Source organism: Grammomys surdaster, unplaced genomic scaffold (assembly GCF_004785775.1).
Source record: "Grammomys surdaster isolate TR1022 unplaced genomic scaffold, NIH_TR_1.0 186, whole genome shotgun sequence".
Classification (NCBI taxonomy): Eukaryota; Metazoa; Chordata; class Mammalia; order Rodentia; family Muridae; genus Grammomys; species Grammomys surdaster.
In genome coordinates this window covers 296681-318904 of record NW_021604631.1, presented here as the reverse complement: position 1 = coordinate 318904, position 22224 = coordinate 296681, and the positions used below count along the sequence as shown (strand labels likewise).

At 38.5% G+C, this 22224-nt stretch overlaps 1 protein-coding gene across 1 annotated transcript in view; it reads left to right on the top strand.

The window, feature by feature from the left end:
• Chchd3 (coiled-coil-helix-coiled-coil-helix domain containing 3) overlaps nt 1-22224 on the top strand; it is a 201609-nt gene that overhangs the window by 155141 nt on the left and 24244 nt on the right. The window contains exon 5 of the mRNA XM_028768451.1: nt 3380-3463. Within this exon, the coding sequence (XP_028624284.1) occupies nt 3380-3463 (84 nt within the window). The remainder of the gene's footprint in view (nt 1-3379; nt 3464-22224) is intronic.

Below are 22224 nucleotides of genomic sequence, written 5' to 3'. Positions count from 1 at the left end.
GTCAGTTTACTGCTTTCTCTTAAGCAAAGTGTGACTCTCCATCCTCCACAGCCATTAGCTTAGCCAATGTATTCTCAGCTTATTTAAGTTTCAGGATTCATATCGTGTGACTTTTCCTCCCAGCATCCCATTAACTGTTTCTAAGCGATGTGCCACTGAAGTGCTGTGGCCATGTTCCTTGCTTAGTTATTCTTCCCAGTGGATCTCAAGATATCGATTGTGTGTGCAGTTGGGGAGATTTGTGATGGTTGCTTATAGTTTGATGCTTTCAGGTCTTTGAAGATGATGCCCTTGTAGGCCTTTAGAGTTATGCTTCCGACATTTGGTGTGTACTTGTAAGTTCTCCGGTGTTATACCTCTGCTCAGCCTTTATTTAAGTGGAGAACAGCTCTTCAAGATCATCAGATTTGTTCATTGTTCCTATGTTCACGATAGGACTCAGCAATAAATACACTTGGAATATTGGATTTTCTTAGTGGTTTTAAAATAGCCTTATGGCACATACTCATTGCATTTGTTTAGATAGATAGGACAATCTAAAAAAATTTTTTTGTTGTGCTGTTATTTTAATAACCATGTTGGAAAATATACTTTGAATGGAAGGAAAAGCAGGTATTAGTATATCAAGGATTTAGGAAGTAACTTCTCTGCTATCTATAGATGTTCAAGTTGTTAAAATAAAACTTGAAATTGTAAACTATCATTATTTAATACTTTCCTCTTTAAAATCCTGTATCAGGCTGGATGTTGTGGGGCACACTTTTAATCCCAGGACACATGCCCCTTAAAGGACTGGCATGTTCTTTGAACTTTGTTTTAAATTATATTGAAAGCTACTAGGGGCTAATATTCTAATTTAAAAAATGCTTTTTTAAGAGTATGAACCAGGTTGGAGAAATGGCTCAGCAGTTAAGAGCACTGACTGCTCTTCCAGAGGTCCTGAGTTCAATTCCCAGCAAGTACATGGTGGCTCACAACCATCTGTAATGGAATCTGATGCCCATTTCTGGTGTGTCTGAAGACAGCTACAGTATAGTCATATATTTTATATATATATATTCTTTTTTAAAAAGAGTATGAACCATGTGGTGGTGACATACACAAGCAGGCAAATTGAGGACAGCCAATAGAGAGAAACCCTGTCTCGAAAAACAAAAAATTCCAGATCAGTTAATGTTTTCCTCTCATAGTTTAAGATACTCATATTTGTATTTAAGTTTTCTAGGATTACAGAAGTAAGAACTGTTCATTGTGTATAGCAAGGAATAGTCCAGATAAGAACTGTAGCCCTCAATGTGCATCATAGCTACTGCTAGTATTTCAGCAGGCTTTATACGTCTTTGCACATTTTTATAGCATGCACTCAATTTAGTTCCTTCTCTGTTCTCTCAGTCCTTAAAGTAAGGAACCATCTCCACTTACTCTTGTTATTTATTCCCCACCACACATTACGCACACAGTTGATATTTTGATTATTTAAGTTATTTTCTAAAATGTCAGCTTTTTATGATTCCTAATCCCTGATCATGTGCCTGGGTCAAAATCTCTGATTTTATTTTTTGCTAAAATCTTTGTAATTACTTTTCTGTTGTTGGGCCTTATCTTATTTGCTTAAACTCCGTTCTTCCTTTGTTGTTGATTTGCATAATTCTTTTATGAATATCATATATCTTAGATAAATGAAATTTTTGATTTTAATAGCTGCTACAGTTAAATGCTTAAAAGTAAACGTGTTTATCAATAAGAGTAACGGCAATATTTATAAACATATCTGTTCTGGTTTCCTTCTGTTGCTGTGATTAAAACACTGACTGAAAGCAACTTAGAGGAGGAAAGGGTTCATTTCATCTTACACTTTCAGGTGACAGTCCATCTTTGAGAGAAGTCAATGTAAGAACCTGGAGGCAGGCTGCTTGCTCTTCTGACCTGAGAACGCACTCAAAGCCAAGGAGATTGCAGCAGAAACCGTGGACAGAGGCTGCTTGCTGGCTCAGTTGCAGGCTCATGCTAAGCTAACTTTCACATGTAGCCTAGGGACCACTTGTATAGGGGGCGTTACAAGATGGTTCTGCCCACAGCAGGCTGCACCCTCCCTATCAGTTAATAGTCAACACATGCTCACAGGCCAATCTGACCTAGGTAGTCTCTTATCAAGGTTTGCCTCTGAGGTGTCTCTATACTCTTTCAAGTTGACATCCAAGTAAGTGTTTTATACATTTAAATATGCTTAGTTTATATTTAAAGTTACAGTTTTTGTAGTGAGTTGGATTTTTGCATCCATATCTAAATGTCTGTATTTCTGTCTATTGCTAAATATCTGTTTATTTTCAACATGCTGCAGGATATTGAAGACAAAGTAAGTAACAACAACAAACCTACAATGAGCAAATAGATTGATAGAAACTAAACAGAAACTTGATTGAACAGTTACTGTGGTATAGAGTGAGCCAGGCCACACATGATCACTTTGCAAAGGAATATGAAACATGTACAAAGATGAAAATGCCAAGATACATTGATTTCTTCTAAGTAGCAGTCATACATCTATTTAACCTTCACTGAACACACAAATGTTACTATAATAACTTTGTTACTATGAGGTAATATTATAAAGAGATTGTTTCTGTTTCATTAACAAAGATCAGTTTAGCATAATTCAGGATAACAATAATTTTAAAAATGTGTTTGCATTTTAACTAACTTTGAGACATCCACAAGTAGATATCTTCTTTTGTTTTATGAAGAATTGAGTATTATTGCTTTTTTTAAAGTTTATAAAATATGATCTTGTAAAATTAATATTATGACTAAATGTCTTGTTACTTTATTATACTTATTATCCTTAAATTTTCAAATATGAATAAACAAGGCTGCTTAATAAAGTAGGCTGGTACTTTGTTTATAGGAAAATCAAATAAATATATGTAACTTCATACTGGTTGCACTGATCATTCAAGGGTTCTTGAATATAAGTTTTATATAGACGTTTGTGGTTATTTGTTCAGGGTTAGCAAACATGTATCTAATTCTAAGAATCAGCAGAAGTTTCATTGTGCATATTATTAATTCTTAAAATTACTCCTTGAATAAGAAGTTAAATAAGACAGTCTTCTGTACTCTGTATTCTGACATTTCCAAATACATTTGGACAAAGTAGGTCACAGCTGTTACAGTAAGAAAAACACAATGCAGTTTCATTCTTTGCACACACAAATGCAGCAATCATTGTCATATTAATGTTTTCTATGACAGAGACCTAGTGGACCGCAGCGACCGTCAGCTTTGTATGTGTCTCTGGTACAGTTTCTGCGTGAGTTTTCCTTCATGCTTGCTGCTTTCACTTTCTCTCAGTTTAGTATACTCCTTGTGTCTTTTTTAGGCTCGGCAGCTGGAAGAGAAAGACCGGGTGATGCGGAAGCAGGATGCGTTCTACAAAGAACAGCTGGCGAGACTGGAGGAGAGGGTATGGCTATTTCTTGTTGCTGCTTCTCTTCTCTCACTCTTATCTGTGGCTGCCCATATATTTGTTTAGAAACCACAAATTAGCACCAATGTTTTTTCCTAATTAAGTGAAGTCATAACTAGACAATGACCTAGTTAAAAAGGTAGGTCATTGTCTCTGAGAACTTCATTTTGTGTGCTATTGGTTTGTGGGTTTTCTGTACCTGAGAAATAATTCCCTCATATAATTTACCCTAAATAATTTGTTTTAATCTGCATTGCCATACAGTACTTATAATTTATATTATATCATGTTATAGTTGAATGCATTCCTGGATATGGTACTATCATTTGTTTTATTTGGAGTTTTAGATACTGTTTAATTATCAGTTTTCTTTGTTTTTGGAGACAAGTGCCCCTGTCTTGAATTCACTACACATCTAAGGATGGCTTTGAACTTCTAATCCTTCTTTCTACACCTCTGACTGCTAGGATTGTGTGTGTGTGCCAGCATGCCTACCTGGCGTGAGGTGGTCCTGTTTTGAAGCATATGCTGTCAATGAAAACTCTGTTTTACTGAATTTCAGCTTACAACTTAATGTCACCTTCAAGCATGGGAACAGGGGCTTTCTATATGTTGGACTTAGAGGAGAGGTTTAGGAGGAGAGGAGGCATATGCCTAGTCAGCATGGATTTCAAAGCGAACCAAGACACACTAGAAAGATCAGGACTAGAGTAAAAAACAGTGGGCTTAAGAATGATGTTTGAAACATCTTGTCAGAACCCCCACTTCAGTGAAATGAATTTTTTGTTTAGATTAACTTTATATAGAAACTTTGGAATTGCAAAGTAATCTTTCCGTCTAAGACCCAAAGTTCTATTTGTATAGAATATAACATTTGATCAGAAGTAGGAAAAAAGGGAAATGCACCGTTAAATTCTGCTCATTACATTCTATTTGTATTGCAAACATGTTTCCTTCTCTCTTTGTATGTCAAGGGGACTCAACACATCTTGAATATAGGGATCATTTGACTATGTGTTCTGCAGATAACCATCTATATACCTAACGCAGGTACTGGTCTTTATGTGGTAGAGATATATAGTAGATGTAATAAGCTAAACGTCTACTTTCATGGAACTAAAAGTTAGTAAAAAGTCAGTTATACATAGTGTATGGCAGCATAGATAATATGTAAAACAGTAAATTAGTAAGAAATAGGGACTCCCGGGCCAAGAAGGTATAAGCCTTGCATTGGATGGAGAAGAAAGATCTGTATATTGAGATAGCAGGTCACAAGGAAGCAAGTCAGTGTCACTCCTAAGACAGGGGTGTGCTGGGCACATATGGGAAGCAGAGGAGCCTGTGACATCATCAGCAAACAGGGGACTATCTTGGACGAGAGTTGAAGCATGGGAGGCTCAGCAAAAGATGAATTTAGAAGTGGTGTGACAAGCCAGACAAAGCGACACGTACCAGGAAGCCCAGCCTTGGGAGATGGATCCAGGAGGATCAAGAGTTCAACGTCATCCTCAGCTACATAGCAAGTTTGAGATTAGAGTGGGATACATGAGAACCCTATCGTATTGGGGATGGAAGGTGAAAAAGGAAGAAAATTGGATGGCTCTAACTATAACAAGGGTGCTAGCAGTGGAGCTGAAAATGTTCTGGTTATGCGTGTCAAAGGTAGAGATCAGATTTGATGATGGTTTTGAAAGCAAATAAAAGAAAGGCTAACCCCTGTGTGAATAAGTAAAAACTACGATTTTATTTTCAAAAAATCTGATATCTTAGAATATTCATCTCTCTTCTAAAACTGACATTAGTCTATATGTTTGTGCTTTTAAGTAAAATTTGTCAATTATTCATTGGGATTATTTTTTAAAAACTTATTGATGCTTCTCATTGAAAAAAATTGTGTTGAAAAAAAAGAATCACAAACTAAACACTGTATAAAACATTTTCATGCATATCAAGAAAGAAAGAAAGAAAGAAAGAAAGAAAGGAAGAAAGAAAGAAAGAAAGAAAGAAATGAAGGAAGGAACGAAGGAAGAAAGGCTCAGACATAATCTACATCTGGTCTTATAATTTAGGAGGACAGATTATTTGGGTATCAATGAAGAAAGATATGAGTGGTAGAAATACATAAGGGGTTTTTAGACCTGATATGGAATGATTTAGAGGAGAAATCAGTGATGACACCCCCTCAGTAAGTATTTTCGCTCAAATGGGCCCATTCTATCTTCCTATCTCTCCCTCTGTAATGTGGAAATGAAAGGGACTGTATACAAAAGGAAGGTTAAATTTTACATAATTTTCACATCATAACTTTTTTTTTAAAAAAAAAAAAAGCATTTACATGTAGAAAGACCATTCTTAGGTTTGTCTCAGCCAGCAGGTAAGCCTGACGTGATGTATAGGTCAGTCTGCAGAAGTGCCGCTTAGAGGACCCATTCTGGCGTCATTCACCTGTCCTACACAGATGCTGTAATGAAACTCTTACCCTCTCAAGTTCTTCTGCTGTGAGGAAGAAGTAACATTTGTATCACTGGCTTGTTAGATAACCTAAACCAAGCATCTAAATCGTGCTTGGGTAGCATAAGTAACACCTGTGTTCCACCTCAAGCAATACCCCTGCCAAAATAAAAGATGACACAACAGCTCTTTGAAAATTTTCAAGAGTTTATCAGATTGAGGTGTTTTCATCATTAGGAGACATCTTTTTCATTGTGCATATGATTCTAAGAACTGTAAAATCACTTAAATGTCAATCAGCCTCTTCATGTCTTCTTCCAGTTCTGCATGCCTGGTTTTTATTGATATTTCTGGAATACCTGTGTCATTTTTTCCAGGTGGATTTCATATATGATTATATAAAGAATATTTTTCATATTGTTAATGATTGTGAAGGCACTCTGTATAAGCATTTCTATTAGGACTTCTGAACATACTTGGTGTTTAAAAATATAAAAGTACAAAACTGGATGGTGTTTAGTATAAGAAAACATGATAGGATGAGTGTGTTCTCAGTGCAGTCCAGGTTGCTGTGGATTAAATGTGTATTTGAACACACCTTTTCTTTAATCACATGAATTGATAGCTTCAAATCAATACCAGTGAAGAACGTGACTTCAAAAGTACTGTAAGGATCTGGGTATGCAGCACAGTGTTATGTGTAAGGCCTTGTATTCTCGTGGATCACTAAGACCAAAACAAGTTTTACTATGTCATTCCAAAGATGCTGTGGCAGGCTAGGCACAGTTAGCGTGTATGTCTGACCTTTGCATGATTGCTTATTTACTCCTTTAGCCATCCTATTTGATGCAAAGTTCGGCAATTATGACCTAGCTGATTTGAGCATGTGCAACACATTCTGTTCTGTAACACCACTTGGTTGCTACTTGTCTTTATTTCAGTTAACTCTATCAGTTAGGAAATTACCATTAGTCAAATCTTCTCCTCCCAGGTGTTTATGTTAGTCCACCAGGGGTCTGAGATATTATTCTTTCACAAATGTGTGAGGCTTAGTAAATGTAATTTTCCCAGACCACAGTTTTATCAATTATTATTATTATTTATTAATTACTTCTGGAAGCAGTTTTCCAAATCATGGCTATTGAAGCTTTCACAGGTCCTTATTTCCCAGTAGTCAGAGGTCACAGACTTTCCAGTTAGTGTTGGGATAGATGAGACTATAACACTTAACTCTTGAGAGTGTTAAAAGCCTCATGTGTAAGTTTGTTGCCTGAAGGGAGCCAGATGAGTGTGACTCTTGCTTAAGAGACCAGAAGAATATTAACTCCTGACTGACAGTTTGCCCAGAGGAACCCCAGAGCAGTCTCTAGAGAAGACTGCCCAGGTTTCTCACAGAATCGGTGTAAGTCCCTTGGGCAGTTTTTTCTGTTTTCACAATTTTATTGGGGTATAATTAATTGACAAATCCATACTGCTTTACACATCTGTGATAACTGTACATTGTATAACTGTGATTGAATATGTATGTTGTTAGACACATACATACTTTGTCTCAGTTTGTTCTCACAGTAACTCTATAAAGCTGCCCACTCTATGAATATCCTGAAGCTGAAAGCAACTTGCCCCAAGAATACAAAGCCAGATTATTATCAGTAGATGTGGTTTTGAGTCAGCTGCCTCAGCAGTGCTGGGTGCCAGGACATTGCTGTCTTTAAAATGTATGAGTTTATGCTTAAGTTGTTAAGTCTGTCTGTGTACAGTACTAATTTTGAGTGCTAAGTTAGGACCTCTGGCTTCTAGTACGACTCTTGGGGATCAGATCTTATCATTTGATGATTGCTTCCTCAAAACCTGAAAGTATTGAACTAAACACTGAAAAATGTGTCCTTTCCTCCTCAGGATTTGACACTTTCAAAGAAACTTTGACAAAAAAGGAAGAAAGAATGTTTTCTGTACCTAGAACCTGCAGTTTGATATAGTCCTCAAAGTTCCTTCATGGTTTGCATTTGGTGCTTTCCCTTTCAGTAAGGACTGTTTCTTCATTTGAGCCAGTTTGATACCCTTGAGGTATCTGTACACCTCTACTCTTGTAGGGCAGTCAGGTCATTCTGCCTCCTGGAAAGAAAACATACTTTTTCTTACTAAACAGTTCTGGTTGATAATTTGTTTGAAGTGGATTGTTGACACATTCTTAAGGAAATGTATTTTTTGCCAGGAGTTTATTGGTTCTAAGGTTAAGTTGTCACAAAGGTTCTGCTATCTAGAGTCCTTCCAGGATGAAGGTCCCTGTATCCCTAGGACATCTTGAAAACTTGATCCCTTTGAGGGTTCCAGTGTCATGCATGTATAACTTTTTAATTTTTACAGTGAAGTTCAATTAATTCTTTTTGCTGAATCAACCACTTTGTTCTTGGCTCTTTCAAGGATGATGGGGTTTGGCACAGCATATAGGGAAGGTGGGAAAACCCTAGTGGCCTTAGGAGCTGAGGGTGATCGGAGAGCTTAATGAGGTGTAGGCTCAGCACACAGATAGATCAGCCTGGTCGTATGGCACATATTACTTGTAGTTTATATACTCCAGGGTTTCAGTAGCGATATACATACACTTTGGAATGAGCCACCTAGAATTAACACAAAATACGGAACTATATCAACAGGGCAGAGAGAACAGGGGAAAGAAAACAGTTAAAAAATGGGAAGCAAAGCATATTACTGGCCTGTCACCTGGGGAGTTTTACTAATTAAATGCTGAGGTCATGGTTCCTTCAAATGAGAAATGGCTTTTGAAGCCCCTCACTTCCAGTGGATGCCATGTCTTCTGCAGCATCAGAAAATGTTGGGCCCATCTGTGTGATTAGTTGGTGATGGGGTTTAGTCACTTTTTGTCAGTTGATGTTTGTTGCTTTGTGGCAGAAGGGGAAACATGATAACTGATAGTCTGGGGAATGACAACAAAGTGGGTTATTGTGAGACTGATGCACTGCATATGGGGAGAGACTATTATGTATTTTTACTAACAGATGAAGTCTGCCATTGTAAAATGTCGATCACTAAGTGAAACCAGGGCAGCATGGGAGAGAATCACTAAAATCTGAGATAGAAAAATGTGAAAATATTTTCGAAAAGGTGAGATATTAAATTGGCTTACTGGTCTTCAAACAAACAAACAAACAAACACCCTATCTTTGCTGTTTTCCCCACTAATGCACTTGAGAAGCAGTTGTGAGTGCTTTAGGTCAGTGGCTACCTCCCTGTGGCCTTGCAATATGAGATGGCAAATTCAGTACAATAGTTAAAAGCAAAGAAAAGAGCTATCTTCCAGGCAGGCCTGCACAGGTGAAGCTGGTTTGTACCTGACACCCTGTAGAGATACTCTGTTCCTATGACACTTGGGAATTTTGTATTGGCTTCATAATTTATGGAAATCAGGGCTGGTTCCAATGGTTTCTGTAGTTACAGAACATTGCAGAAACATGAAGTTCTATGGTTCACACGTTTGAACATTGAAGGTATTCCAAGCCACTATCATGATTGTAATGTCACTGGGAGTGACAGATCCCAGCAAAGTGCTTACAGTGTGTGTTATACATTGAGAGTTATACTCTCTTAAATAAAAACTCTTTTCAAGTAAAGTTTTAAATAAATGCATTTAGATATTATTATTAGGTAACCTGATTGTACCAAGTCTCTTGTTGCTACAGCTGATTATAACTTAGCTGCAAGTGCTGAGCCACTTCACACTCTGACCTGTTTTCATAAAGGAGGCTTATTATTACAGTTATTTTGAAAAGTAGGAAACAGTATGAGTTGATGTCACCACTACCTGATTCTCTTTCCATTTCATTCTCTCCAGGGAAAATCAATACAGTTTAGTAGTTGTGGGGGCCTTATCCTTAATTCATTACTCAACAAATCCTCCAAGTACATTGGCTTTTCTGTTAACCTTTCTAAAATTTCTAACGGGAAATGTGGTTTAAGTAACCTTGAATTGCTTTTTTAATCTGGCTTTAGGGATATAAGACTTGGCTTTTTTTTCCTAGGGTGAGCTTTTAAAGTGTATTCTGTTAAAATGATCCCCTTAACTGGAGCCAGTTCTTCTATGTCTAACTTTAGAGGAAAGATTTGCAAATCATGGGATCAGCACTTAATTTGGGCTCTATTTACCATGTCGGCTGTCAAGAAGCATTAACCTTAAGGTAAGATGAGACCATGGAGTACAAAGCTGTGAGCTGATGGCACACAGTATACCAGGTATTAAATAGCATTATCCATCCTGCTTGCTACAGTAAATAGGATTCCACTATTATGATGTGTCAGGGCTTTCAGTAAAATCAAATTTACAAGACACTAAACTGCCTTCCTCTCTGCTGAGCAGCTTTATTCTGGGATCTTGCTTTCATATTAATCCTGTTGGTAGGAAATACTTGTAGCTATTGTGCATAGAAATTATAATTTAATGATCTCTTCCTCTTCTCTGTTCAGAGATTAGAATAGACCACTGTGCTCTGCAGTGATAGCCGCAGGGCTGTGCAGAAGAGGCGAAGGAGAGTTCAGCTTTAAAGACCAGTGGCCTCTTTGTGAGCACTTATAATGATCATAGGTGCGAAGGCGCCAACAATATGGGCTACCTACTTTCTCAGAGCCCTGCATTGCCTTTGCCTTTGAAAGACTGTACAATGAAATAATCTGATTCTGTTTATCATGGTGGTTGTGAGAAATGACATGCCACTTGGATGTGGAAAGATAAGGTTAAAAAAAAAAAGGCCTTGTGAAATTTGATGGGAAATTCCAGTTTAAAGATTCTATACAATTTGTGGAGGCTCTGCAAGCATTTGTAGTTGAGAAAAATACCACTTTCTTTTCACTGGAATTATATTTGGGGGAGGAAGTAGAGGGTTATTGTCAGTATTGCAGCAAGGAAGCCATTTTGTTTCCTTTAGATGAAGTTGAAAATGGGCTAGATATTTGAATTTTAAATATTTTTTAAAATATTCAATTTAAAATTAGTGATTGTTTTGCTTCTTGATATCTTATTTATAAATTTAAAATGTACTGCATTTAAGCAGTCCAGCCAGTGCTTATTTCCTCACTTTGCTGACTGAAAAATTAAATGAGCATTAAACTTTTCAAAGGAAATTGCAGGGCTTGTGGTAGAAAATGCTCTGCAATCCCAGCTTTCTGTTCAGATCATGAGCCAGCTGTGCTTCTAGAAGGATTACATCTCAGCACATCAGTTTCAGTTAGAAAGATACATATGGTCATTCAAATATTTGCAAATAATATTAGCTCTTGGCATCCCTGAAGAAGAAAGGTCCATATATGAACTTTGCATATAAAGTAGGTTTACTCTGCATTCAATGAAGAGAACCCAAATCTAATTTGGCCACCAAGACTGGGACAGTCTTGTTATAACCTTATTTATTCTCAATCAGAATTTGGGATGCTAGAGAGAAATCATTGACAGTCAATATTTGTTCAGACCAAATATAGTCAACTCTATCAGTGATCCAGGTACTGTACATAGATATGATGACACACATCTAGCTCAACCTGGCATCAGGTATGGAGCTTTTCATTGACAGTTGATTCAAGGCAGCTATGCTGGCCTATTATTTTTTAGAGCCAAAGGGTTTTATAAAGGCTATCTGGTAACTTTGTCCTTTAAAGGTCAAAAAATCATGTGATTATGAGGAAAATTTAATGGATAGAAAAGATCTCCCTAGCTAGTGTCTCAGATAAAGATCTATTGTCTGATGTACTGGGTTGCCTCAGATAACACTCTGAAAAGAAGTATTAAACATGTAGCTTCCATGAAGTCCGAAATTAGGCATCAGGTAAATTTTGAATATTAAAATTGTTGTCAGAGATTGGGGTTGGTTCCACAATCAAATTATTCCAAGAAATGTTAGGTTTAAATGTGACAGTTGTATTTGTTTCCCACAAGCACTCGGACACCTTCCATGATGAATGAAGATGCTGCATGTGACGGTTCAGCATCACACTCGAGCCATAGGATCTTTTCTAGAAACAGCCATTAATCTACTCTTATAGGTTAATAGGATCTATGTGCACTGCATTATGCAAATATGCCATTTTGAGACCTTGATTGCATCCTAACTTGTAAAGGCAGAAAAGGATTTTAGTCTTTTGTAGAATCTCTGATCTGAGTACTCTCAAAATCCTAATTCCATCCCTTTGCCCTGTTGTAGAGGTGGGCAGTGAGGACAGGGTGTGGCTGAGCATGTTAAAGTGCCTATGGGATTCCTAGCAAAACTGCAGTGAATAATGTAAATAAGCTCCTCCTCCTCCTCCTCTTCCTCCTCCTCTTCCTCCTCCTCCTCCTCCTCTTCCTCCTCTCTCTCCTCTTTGCCCTCTCCAGTTCCCTCTCTCCCTTCCCCCTCACCTTTCCCCTTCCCCCTCTCCCCTCCTCTCTTCCTCTTATCTCTTTTTTTTCTTATACACATTGCTGATTCAAACATGCATTTTACCACACTCTCCTAAATTAGAAGTGATGAGTAGTCGGATTTAACCCATGTCAGATTTCAAAATCATGCCATGAACCCAAGAGATGGCTATCCTTCTCTGAAGAGTTTGATCTGTTCTTTTTTTTTTCCTTTCATGAAATGGAGAAGGGTAATCTAATTGAATAGTACTCAGTTATAGCCTAGATTTTTAAAATACTTCCACCAGTGGAGTGAGGTCCCAATCTGGCAGACAAGCAAATGACTTATCAGTTCCCATTCTTAATGGACCTCGAGTCACTGGGGGCCTTCAGAATGTTCTATGATGTTTACTGGCCTAGTAAACTAAGGCTACTTGGTAGTTGGAGAATAGATTGGATGAACAAGGCCAGTAATCACATGCCCTGTAATTTAATTTGCCTCTCTTAGAGTTCAGAAGTACAGCTCAGACACAGCACTGTCACTTTATCACCTGTAATGTCCTTGTGAGCTCTCTTAAAGTGGGCACTGTCCATTTTCAAGACCCATGCTGACATTTGTTGAGTGGATGAGTAAAGTTGTACTCAGAAAGTTTTCATGTTTGAGGTGTTTTAGATTTTTGTGTTTGTGTTAGTCAGTCTCTACAGTCCATTGGGCGTCATCACAAAGCAGTAGGGCCTGAAATGATTTAACATGACACTGCGCTTTTTCCTGGGGGTGAAGAAGAGAAAGGTGCCTCCTTGCTACCTTACCCAGTCAACTGTTGTTTATATTGTTGAAACTCAGAGATGTTTAAGTTGCCCCATGTTTCCCAGCTGTGCAGCAGACCCCTTATGGCAGACAGCCTCTCCCTCTAGATGAGCACTGAGGGGACCCAAAGTTCCTGTGGTGCAGATACCCTGTACCTCAAGGTGTTCATGAAGATGAACAGAATTTCTATTAGTTTTTCCTTTAGAGCCACTAATGTAAAGTAACAGATTCTCTGTTCACTGTCCGTTTCTACAATCTAAACACCATAGGTTTACTTTATAATGGATTGTGTTTATAGCAAAGAGAAGTTACACCTACTATATACTAAGTCATGATGAGCTGAATAGCCAGTTACTATGTTGTGGTACTCAGGGCCTAATGATGGGGAATGCTAAAAGAAAAGAGATGGGAAAAAACCTGTGGTGGGTTTTATTCTTCTGGTAAGATGGAGAAAAGAGTAGGTGGTTCTAGACACACTGTGGGGAAAGTAGCCAGAAATAACTTTTATTATTATTTCTGGCTAGAAATAATAATATTATTATTTCATGTCTAGTCCAGCTCTGGTCATGGTGATGAGAGTCAGTGTGATAGCATCTACCAGATCCTAGCAGAGAGCCCCGAAGATGATGTCTGCTGCTGCTTCAGATTGTACGTGCCAGATGCCTGGGTTAGGAACTTCCTACAAATTTACATTATAGATAGATTATAGACAAACCATGTGAACTTCAGGAATTAATAAGTCTCAGTAAATATACCTTCCTTCCTTTCTTCTTTCTGCTGGCCCCTTCCTGTCTTTCATTATATTGTTTAGACTGACCTTAAACCTGAGATACCCTCCAGCCACTGGCACAGCATCATGGGTGTTGGAATTGCAGGCATATGCACTATTTTCTCTTTACATTTGGTTGTTTCACGTCCGACACCACCTACTACATGCTGAGCTGCCTTACAAAGTAAGTGTGAGATACATGCAGTGACAAGAGGAAACACAGTTTGCCTCCTTCCTTGCTACTTCTTAATAGTAGTATTTCTAGAACTTCCTATAGTTTCTACCTTGCCAGAGTAGACTATATGACTTGAGATAGGGAGTGCAAGGCTGAGAGGAAAGGGGCCTGTGGTTGGTGGGGTGGGAGATCTGTATCTCGACATATGCATGACTGTTTATTCTTGTCATCAAGTTGAACATGTAACTAGAACTGCAATGAGTGTTTCTGTAGTTCAGAAAAAATAATGCATGGAGGATTGTGCATTATCTGTTCTCTCATAGGATTTGCTTGAGATTGTAGAAATTTGGCAGCCGTATCTTGATCTACTTGTTAAAATTCAACAGTGTATAATTAAAGACAGAGACTACTGCCATTTTGCTGTTGGATAGACCAGAAAATTATATTATGTTCCATTTAGACTTGACCCTAAACCCATTTTCCAAAAGATAATGCCAGAGACACAAAAGGGCAAGTATTGTAGTTTGGAGGTTCAAGCTATATCAAGAACCAATTTATAGAACTATCCATTGTTCTGCAGGCATTTGAGTAATTGTGCAGAAGAGGGTTGTGAATGAATATTACGTTAGGAGTGGCCAAGTGCAAGCAGTGGTAATGATGACATTCTGGGTTTCAAGCTCTGTCAGACAACAAAATAATACTTCTGTTATTTTAAGCCTCTCCTGACAGAGAGTTAAAACCAATATGACCTGGATAATATGCCAGTGAATTGAGATGTTTTATTGACACGAAGTTTGCTGCTCTTAGGAACTTCCTCATCTAACACAGAAGCTAGCCTATTTTCAGACTGAGAAATGAACATGTAGATACCGGAAAATTGGGTTTGTGCTGCTGGCAAAGGGAATGATGATGGTGTTTGTCTAATCATGGCTACTGCCTCATCAACTCATTGCCAGGCATCAGAATGATGTGCATTTGTCCGTTAGGCTTTTAGGACTGTTTTGCATGGCAGCCCTCCCAGATATCACAGAGATGACTTAAAATAATGAGTATGCTAGGTAATGTTGTTTAGGTTTTATGAAAACCAAGCAAAATATAAAATCTGATCAGCTTTGTTTGAGCGACGAGCAGGTGTGCATCTCTGAGTTGACTGCTGTACAGGTTCAGTGACGTTTGCAGTTGAGCTCAGCTGATTGGTTTTATCAGCGCAAAGGTGCCCTTGCTGGTTTGGCCTACTTGCTGATTTTTGAATGTCACAATTCGATAAAGCCTTTATTTTCAAGTACTTGTCACCTGGTATTTCAAAATTACATGATATAGTTAAGAATAATCCCAGGTCTTAGAATTTTAGGGACATAAACTTAAATGACCACAGAATTCATTGATGTTTTGAGTGAAGAGTTTTTAGAAAAGGATAGGGGAGGGGGGGTGGCTGGAAATGTGGGTTGAGCTCTGTTTGAAACACTTATCCATTATTTCATTGTGTTAATATAGTATTTTGTATTTTTTAATGGTATGAGTTGTTTAGCCTACTATGAAATAATTTTATAATAAAATAAAAATGTATTGAAGCATACATGCAGTCTTTCAGTTTTTTCAAACATCTTTCACGTGCATATTTTTTGATGTTAAAATGAGATGTCATTCATATGTATTTCCCTTCAAACTTGATAGATTGCCAATATACAAGACAGTAACCTGATAATGTATAGCAGCCTGGGTGTTTGGTCATCCTCCATCTCTTGAGCTAAGTTGTTTAATGTCAAAAAACACTTTTCTGCCTAAGAGGTAGGAAATTAACAAGCAAAAAAACAAAAACAGAACAAAAACAAACAAACAAACAAAGAAAACCCTATACTCAGACCTTAAAAAACAAAACAAAACAGAATCAATGCTCTCTCATCAAGTTTCTGTTAAACTTGATGTTTACTGTAAGTTCTGTGATGTTCAGTGTAGTCTACATCCTGTAGCATTACTAACAAAGCCCTAAAGAGGGGAAGGAGCCATGGAGCCTGGGAAGGCCAGCTGGGGGGAGGTTGTCACTGGAGGAAGTGCTGCATAGCCTTCCAGTGATGCACTGAGCTCCATGCTGCTGGTCTCCATTTTCCAGTATCCCCACAGTAGCTCCTGACTTAAGGTGTCATCACAGGACAAGGACTTTGTCAATGGTGTTTGGGTCAATCTTGTAGGGTTTTTTTTTTTTAAACAAAGTTTTTATTAGAATTACACGATAACATTGTTGAGTCTGAGAAGTAAACAGGTACAGAAGGAGTTTACATTTTCCTTTCTATCTGAAGTCTTCAAGTACAGTTTTAGGACACGAAAGCATGAGTTCTTCCTGGCTGCTGTTGTCCGGAGCACGAGACATGTCAGGAAAGGCCCAGAGTGCTTCTCCTGATAGCTGCTGCTTCCTGTTAGAATATTCTTGATTAAAGATCCTTCCTTGGAAAAATTAGACATGTATTTGGGGCTGTATTCCTAGGAGGCAGTGAACATTTCTAAGCCTGAGATGGCAGTGGGATGGTGATGCTGTAAACTGAATCCATGTAGAAAAATGTTGTAGACCAGATGCAGCGTGGGCATGTCTCGTCATTTTACATTATTTATGCAAGAGTCTATTAAAATGCTCACCAAAGAGCAAAATCACCAACTTTCTTTTCATTATTTGAACTAAAGTCCTCAAGTTTTGATGACAAGCTCAAGAAAACAAAACAAGGTAAAAAAAATTCACAAAAGGCATTGTGATAATGATTAGAGAATTATTGCTAAATGCAAATGAGGAGGGGCTGGAGAGATGACTGAGCTCAGCGGTCAGCATTGGCTGATTTTACAGAGCACACAGGTTCAGTTCCCTGCGTGCACATCATGGTTCACAAACACCTGTACCTCCAGGTCCCAGGACCCATTGCTTCCTTGTGTCCTTCTCAGATACAGCACATACATGGTGCACATGTGTACATGAAGGCAAAACATTGATGCACTTAAAATGAGAAAACAAAAAAATAATTAAATGATGGAGTATTCCAGTCTGTGAAACAAACCCTTCATACTATGGTCATATAAATATTAAATATTTCTACAAAGACCTTTTGCAGCTTCTACATGAAATCTGAATTCATTTTTATTGTTTCCCCACAGTGTCCTTTTGATTTTTCTCTTTCCGAATGGGGAAAACAAATCAAATCTAGATTAGACCTCTGCAGCGATCTTTCATTTCTATAGATCTTGTGTTTTTAATCACATGATGCAAAGTATACTGCAGGATACACTTGTTACAATGGAAGTAGAAGATTAAAGCCAGTTTCTCAGTGTGGGTGAAGGTCTTTTTATTTTCTTACACGTTGGCGTCAGGACAGGGATATAGATAACGGTTTTAAATTGTTTTTCTCATAGTTTCCTGTACAAACTATGGTAAAATCCTCCCTAAACCCACCACCTGGAAAATCACAGCACAGTTAAAAAAAATTTACTGTAGCACGTTTTATATAGCATATTTTCTGGATTTCCCCATTATCCAAAGAAAATTATTTGTCTTTTGAGAAATTACTTTTTAAAAAGTTTATCCACACAGCAGAGCAACAGGGTATTGTCAGTAGTCTTTCTGCCTTATAGTTCTTACCATTAATTCACCCCAATATACAAAACTGTGTCTTCATGGTTTTTTGAAAATTAATGAGATGATGGCTTTATTAAACATTTGGTAGTAGCTGTTTTTAAGTGAGTGAGAGAAAGAGAGAGTTGCTCTCTCTTTTCAGCTAACAAAATGAAAATCACAGATTGTCCCTTCTTAAACCAACGTTCTGTGTTGCTTCATAAGCTGTTTTGGTTCTAGAATCACATATTTACTAACTTCTTGGTCTCATTCAAGATTACTTTCAAATAATTTGCTTGGCTTTTTCTAGACTCTAGAAGAAATCATTACTTAACAGTATTTGAATTGATTTTTTAAAATTAATCTACAATACCGTTGTTGCTAACAATTTAGGACATTTGTCAATGCAGGGTGTTTTTGTTTTATTTAGTTTTGTTTTGTTTTTCAGTTTGCTTTGTCACCAGAAGCTAGCTATTCAGTAGGCCCATTCCATTCATTTTATATAATTTTTTTTATAACTACCAATGCAGCAGGGTCTGTTTTAGGCTGTGGGAATAGAACAAAGAGACACAAACTTCTCCTTCCATAGAGTTGGCAAAAAGTTAATATAAAGACAGTGTACAACATGCATATTTTATGTTGAGTGGTGGTAAGTTCTGGAAAGAAAAATAGTTAAGTCATTAGTGAAATGTGTGTTGGGGTGTGCTGCTTAGTCAGGGACCAAATGAACGAGCCAAGCATGCTACCCCTGCGAAGAGGCTTCCCAGGTCCTCTCATCACACACAGGCTGCCTCATTCCTTTACGGTGCTCCATGGTATTTGCGGATCTCGTGTATCTATTCCCACTCTCTGCAGAAAGTGCCAGGTTTGCTTTTCAGGCGCAGTAGCTGGCTTGCCAGGCCCAGCAGACGGTGCTTATTCTGTCTGCACTTTGTTAGCAGATCACTTCTATGTGGAGTTAGTTCAACTTGTGCTCTCATTTCAAGACAGATTCTAATCCCTTCTCTTCTAGAGGAATAGGAAATAAGTCCAGTGAGTTTGGTTAAATAATACTGAAGTGATATTGAAGAGTCTTTTTCCTTTTCTTTTTTAAAATTTTTTGTCAAGTGAAAATGCACCATGATTTTCCCTGTGTCTTTCCTCAAACCCAAATCAACATTGATAATCCTTCCTCACTATTTGAAATAAGGAATAACATTTATTGTGAGCTTACCATTTACCAGTACTGCAGTACTGTGGTATTTCACATAACCTTTCCAGCTGCCCAGGGCTGATACTCTCATTTCATAGGTAGATGGAGTGAGGCATGGGAATGCTGTGTACTGAGTAGGTCCTTACTGAAGAGAGTTAAGGATTTGAAACCTCAGACCAGGCCTATATTCTGATCCTTTACAGTGTTCAGGCTGAAGGAGAACTCGTAAAGGGGTTTGCATCAGACACAAAAGGAGATGTGGAAAATCTTTGATTTCATGTTCTTATGAAAACTCAACAACTTGGGGGTTAGGAAAGGCACAGTGTAATGTACTGCGCTTGAAAAGCCAACCTGGCACTTTCTGCAGAGAGCAGGAAGTATATACAAGAGTAGCGAATGACCATGGAGCAATATAAAGGAATGAGGTGATGACAGATGGGGCTGGGGAAGCCTCTTCGCAGGTGTAGCATCTTGGCTCACTCATTTGGTCCCTGACTAAGCAGCACCCTCCAGCACACACATATTTCACCAATGACTCTTAACCATGCTTCTTCTAAGCAGATGCCCGGTAAGAGAGTCCACAGATATGAAATGGTCAGTGTGTGGCTATATCTGTTTGAGACTTAAGCAAATGGTTGAAGGTTAAAAGTTGGTAGCTGGGTCTGGGAGACTATGAATAACAGACCTGCCTATTGGATAGGTAATGATTATTTTCCCATAAATCACAAATGTATTTTTATCACTTTAAATTTAGAGTTTCTATAATAGCTAGCTAATCATGCCCATGAAATTGTTGGGTTTTTGTATAAGCAGGTCTATAAAACCACAGAGGAGTTGACAGCCATCTACTACAATTCTCTTAGAGATAAATGCACCTCCCCACCCTCCAAAAAAAGTGAACCATAAGCAAAGATCGGAAGCTGGAGAGTTATTTGGGGAGGAACACTAGTCTAGCAGAGGTTCCATTGTGGTGAGGGGTATGTGAATGAGGAGGTGGAGCAAAAGGTGTTACCAGCGTCTTCACCAAGCAGAGTTTCTACTTGTCTGTATTTAATCATTGGCCTTGTTCAGCCTACACATTCATTTAAGTTCAATTTGTAGACAGTAAAAATACATTTCCATCTTTAGGATTGTTGTGCTTTAAATAATCATTTATTGACTTGCCAACCAAGTCTTTGTTTGGAGGTTAACCTCTTCCTCTTTTCTATGCCCCACCCCCACACCTTATCTAAAAATTGAAAAATGTGTGCAAAAAGACATCCCATAGTATTCTAATTAATAAAATTATTTTATTCTGAACATCATAGACATAAATATAAAAACAAAATTGAAAAGTAAGTTGTCTGCCCTAGATTTTTTCATCCTGAGAGTAAGGCTCATAGCGTCTGCAGCATGACAACATAGAGAACAAATGGGTGTGGCTGCTGCAGTCTGCAGGCCTAGTGCTGAGGAGCCTGCAGCCTCACTGCCTGAGCTGCATAGAGAGTTTCAGCTGTGGCCTGTATAGGACTGCCTCAGATAGATTGGATGAACGGATGTGTGGTAGATGGGTGGGTTCACACGTAGATCTCACTACTGCCTGGTCCCTGATCTTTTAGTGGATCTGAAATATTGCTAATGATACAGCTAGCACTCTGGGTAATTTTTGCATTAGTGGAGAACAGGTCATAAAGAATGGATCTTTTTGCTTTCCTTTTCCTGCAGTGCTTTACAGAAGGTAAAGTGTTTGAAAGAATTATCAAATAAGGCCATTTTCAGAAACATTTTTACTTGGTTAAAATAAGTGGGATGTCAATTGAACAGTCTTAGCCTCCTGTGTTATAGAATGGAGTCTGTAGGAACTGTGAACCTATGAACTACCCCCAAAGAACACGTGTTGCTTTTTATCCTGGCTCCTTATGTGAAAGATCATATACGTCAGTGGTACCTTAGCTTCTGAATAATTTTGGATCACAGGGCGGGAGGGGCATCCCCTAGCTTGCTGTTGGCACTATGTTGAGAAGAGAGTGTGAGTTAATCTTGGGACATTTTCCTGGAGTTTCCCAGCCTGCTGAGCGGCTGTGCCCTGTGAGAGGACTTCAGTGCAGTCATCAAGTGCGCTGCTGCATCACTCTGTGCCATTTGCTGTTGAGAATGAGGACTTCCATGATGATGGAGGTCTTGTGGGGAAACAAAAGGCTCCAGGTGTACTTGAACTTATCAGCATTGGTGTCTGGTTATCAGTACACAAGACAGCTTGATACCCAACACACACCACATAAGCTCTCAGGTCAGATGTAAGGCTGTTTGGGGAAAATGAATAAATGAAGGTTGGGTGAACCAAATGAACACTTGTGGAAAGATGCTACTGAAGAGGCTGATTTATTATTAGCACTTACTTTCATTCTGAGAATGGTTTGCTGAGACAGAAGAGTATATTAAGCACTATTATATTAGGAAGAATGAACTTTTATGTTTGTTTTGTTTCTTTGGAAAATATCTCTGTGTGGGCTAGGTTGCCCTTGAGCATTTGAACTTCCTGAATGCTGGGATTGCAAGTTTGCACCACCACTGCCAGCTCCAGTTTAAGGCTGGACTTTTCTACTGTATAGTCATCTTGAGAGTAAAAGGTTAGAAATTGAATTTGCCTGGCACAGAAGTAGGTACTCGTGCTTCGTTGACCTGAGGATTGACCCCAGAAAGTTAGGGTGATAGTAAAGTATTGGGTGACCAGGTCAGGGCTGGAATAGGCTAGCTGCTGCAGGCTTGTTTTTATGGTTGACAGTCTCAGCAGAGTACACCACTGAATCATTGTATCTGCCTTTTGTCAAAAATGAAGGATGAAGAATTAAAGTGGATTCAGGGAGAGAGAAGCCATAGGAAAGGAAAAAGACAGTGGAAGAAAGCTGTACTGTGCTCAGATGCCAGCCAGAATGGTGTGTGCCACTGCAGATGGTCATATGCACGTGTACCCATCCTGCCCATGGGATAGATAGCACAGCCTCAGAAGGCAGTGACATATTTTGGTGACTGTGGGGCCACTTAGACTATTGTTGGGCTTCTATATATCTTTCCTTTCCCTTGACCCCAAGTCTTTCAGCAGAGTGCATACTTGAGACCCAAAGGGCTTAGCTAGCTTGCCTTGGTCACACCAGTCACTCTATGTTTAGGAAGCGAACTCCCATCAGGCTTCACGTGGAAGTATGCTAGTCTTCTCATTACTATTTCAGCCAGTATGAAGGATGTCTTATCAGACATGCTGCAGAAAAGATTGCTGTAGGACTTGGTGACATTTCTTATGACTGAAAATGTAGTCTAGATTCATGGGTTTACTAAGATCTCTCTCTCTCTCTCTCTCTCTCTCTCTCTCTCTCTCTCTCTCTCTCTCTCTCTCTCTCTCTCTCTCTCTC